Source organism: Limulus polyphemus, unplaced genomic scaffold, assembly GCF_000517525.1.
Source record: "Limulus polyphemus unplaced genomic scaffold, Limulus_polyphemus-2.1.2 Scaffold3270, whole genome shotgun sequence".
NCBI lineage: Eukaryota > Metazoa > Arthropoda > Merostomata > Xiphosura > Limulidae > Limulus > Limulus polyphemus.
Window position 1 is genome coordinate 66,915 of NW_013668880.1, and position 2,500 is coordinate 69,414.

The window sequence follows — 2,500 nt, forward strand, 5'->3', positions numbered from 1 at the left end:
AACCAAAGGTCTTGAAAAAATCCCTGGTCATTCTGTGACCACTAATAACCAAAACTCTTGAAAAAATCCCTGGTCATTCTGTCGCCATTAATAACCAAAGGTCTTTAAAAAATCCCTGGTCATTCTGCCACCACTAATAACCAAAGGTCTTGAAAAAATCCCTGGTCATTCTGTGACCACTAATAACCAAAGGTCTTGAAAAAATCCCTGGTCATTCTGTCGCCATTAATAACCTATTATATTTTAGCTGCTTGGAAAACGTGACATTCTGTCAATTGTTATTCAGAATACTAACTGGTTACTTATTTATCCAATAAGATTCATCAATAAATATGTGAATTATTATCAGTTTGTTTGTACTATACAGTTAGTTTAAGTTTTATCTCACAGATGAAACTGCCTCCTTGAATTTAAATGTAGCCACCTCCGTCAATACATTAACGATTCAAACTCACAATTATTACAGTAACTACTTTGTTGTTGAGTAACTGCAAAATAAGAACAATGATAATTGATGTTTAAAAAAATATAATTAATTCCTTTATTACGACAATACGTACTTGAAATTTTTGCTATTGTATTTATAGTTCTTACGAACTTACAGGTGTGTATGTTTAGGGTGGAAAATGGTTGTTTTCACGTGCATACACTGCGTGACATTCACGCTATAATTTTAGAAATTTCCAATTGTGGCCTTGCACTGTGACCAGACAAAAAAAAAAAAATAAAAAAAAAAAGCGTTCTGAGCTATATCACCCAAGTATGTTGTCATTGATATACGTGTAAGGTCACGTGCCCAGTGATGGCAACTCTGCACGTACCTCTAGGTTAATATCAGTGTTTGTGTAACGTGTAAGGTCACGTGCCTAGTGATGGTAACTCTGTATGTACTCTCAGGATAATGCCAGTGTTTGTTTATGAAATGAAGAGTAATGTATGGGAGAAACCGAACTGGATTCGTTGATCGCTTGGACTACTTACCTCGCGGTAAGTCGGGCTTTCTTTTTGGGCAATTTTTTCAGGGCCAAACATTATTTCTCTATTGAGTTTTTCTTTTCGAAAAATCGTGTTTTTTTTGGGCAATTTTTGAGTCTTTGGAAAAAGTTCACAAACCTGGCTTTAAAACAGTGCAAAAATTAGTTGTTTTTTCCAAGGGATTTTTTTACACATCAAAGGAAACAATTTCCTTTGCTTCTCTGTTAGCGTATATTTCAAATAAATCTTCATAACTGGAATGTAGAAAATTCAAATATCACAAAACAACACAAATCTTAAGATCAGTTATCACTTGTTGAGCTATCCGAAAAAATTCTAACTTGAGTTTTTAGAAAATTTTGTCAGAAAAAAAAGCCTGTAAGTGTTCGTGGTGGCTTTAACACAAAAAAATAGTAATATGTGTGTGTGTGTGTGTGTTTTACCCTCTGAATACTGTGGGCTTAGAACTCAGTCTTTGCCACTGGAACTGGACGGTTCTCATACACATTCTAGTGTAGTATTTGGTTGACCTGGTGTTTTATAGTGACCATTATTGTAACCTTGACCTTTATTAGGACCTACAATATATTTGTGTTTAATAATTAAATTCTCCTTAAGCCTTCAACTTAGATTTGTAGAGAGGGTCGTAATAGTTGGAGCCATGACATTGTTCATGATATATTATTACATGCAGCCATGACCAATCATGGTACATCATTACTTGGTGGGTACATGAAAGCTAACTCGTGGCTGCCAAAGAAAGACCACTCTACAACATGCAACGTAATAATTAACCAGTACGAACTGACGTCATGATGAGTAAGTGAATGTACTTATAAACAGAACACTAGTTGAATACAAACTTTCTGACTCTAATGACTAATTTTGTTAATCACAATATACCGTTATATGGATGATGAAATCCGTAACCTCGGGATGAGAATACATAATATATGCATTATGGTGTGTTCGCGAAGGGCGGTGGTTATTAAAGGATTTGTGGAGTACGGTAAAAACTGAAACGTTAACTGAAGAAATCTTAGGAATACGATGAAAACTGAAGGGTTAACTTAAAGAATGGGGATCACGGTGAAAACTGAAAGGTTAACTTAAAGAATCTGGAGCACGGTGAAAACTGAAAGGTTAACTGAAGAAATCTTGGGAATACGATGAAAACTGAAAGGTTAACTTAAAGAATCTGGAGCACGGTGAAAACTGAAAGGTTAACTTAAAGAATGGGGATCACGGTGAAAACTGAAAGGTTAACTGAAGAAATCTTGGGAATACGATGAAAACTGAAAGGTTAACTTAAAGAATGGGGATCACGGTGAAAACTGAAAGGTTAACTTAAAGAATCGGGATCACGTTGAAAACTGAAAGGTTAACTTAAAGAATCTGGAGCACGGTGAAGTTTGATACTGTACCTAAACGATGTAAGTTTGATACTGTACCTAAACGATGTAAGTTTGATACTGTACCTAAACGATGTAAGTTTGATACTGTACCTAAACGATGTAAGTTTGAT

The 2,500-nt window shown here is 35.1% G+C and overlaps 1 protein-coding gene across 4 annotated transcripts in view; it reads left to right on the forward strand.

Annotated features, from left to right (window-relative positions):
• The window catches only part of LOC106469036 (equilibrative nucleoside transporter 1-like), a 47,779-nt gene that overhangs the window by 17,381 nt on the left and 27,898 nt on the right, over positions 1 to 2,500 (forward strand). Inside the window, exon 1 of one of the 4 annotated variants that reach the window (XM_013929491.2) lies at positions 883 to 987. The exons of the other annotated variants lie outside the window; for them this stretch is intronic. Coding sequence (XP_013784945.1) covers positions 933 to 987 — 55 coding nt within the window. The 5' untranslated portion in view covers positions 883 to 932. Of the gene's footprint in view, positions 1 to 882; positions 988 to 2,500 lie in introns of those variants that run through there. 4 annotated transcript variants of the gene reach the window in all.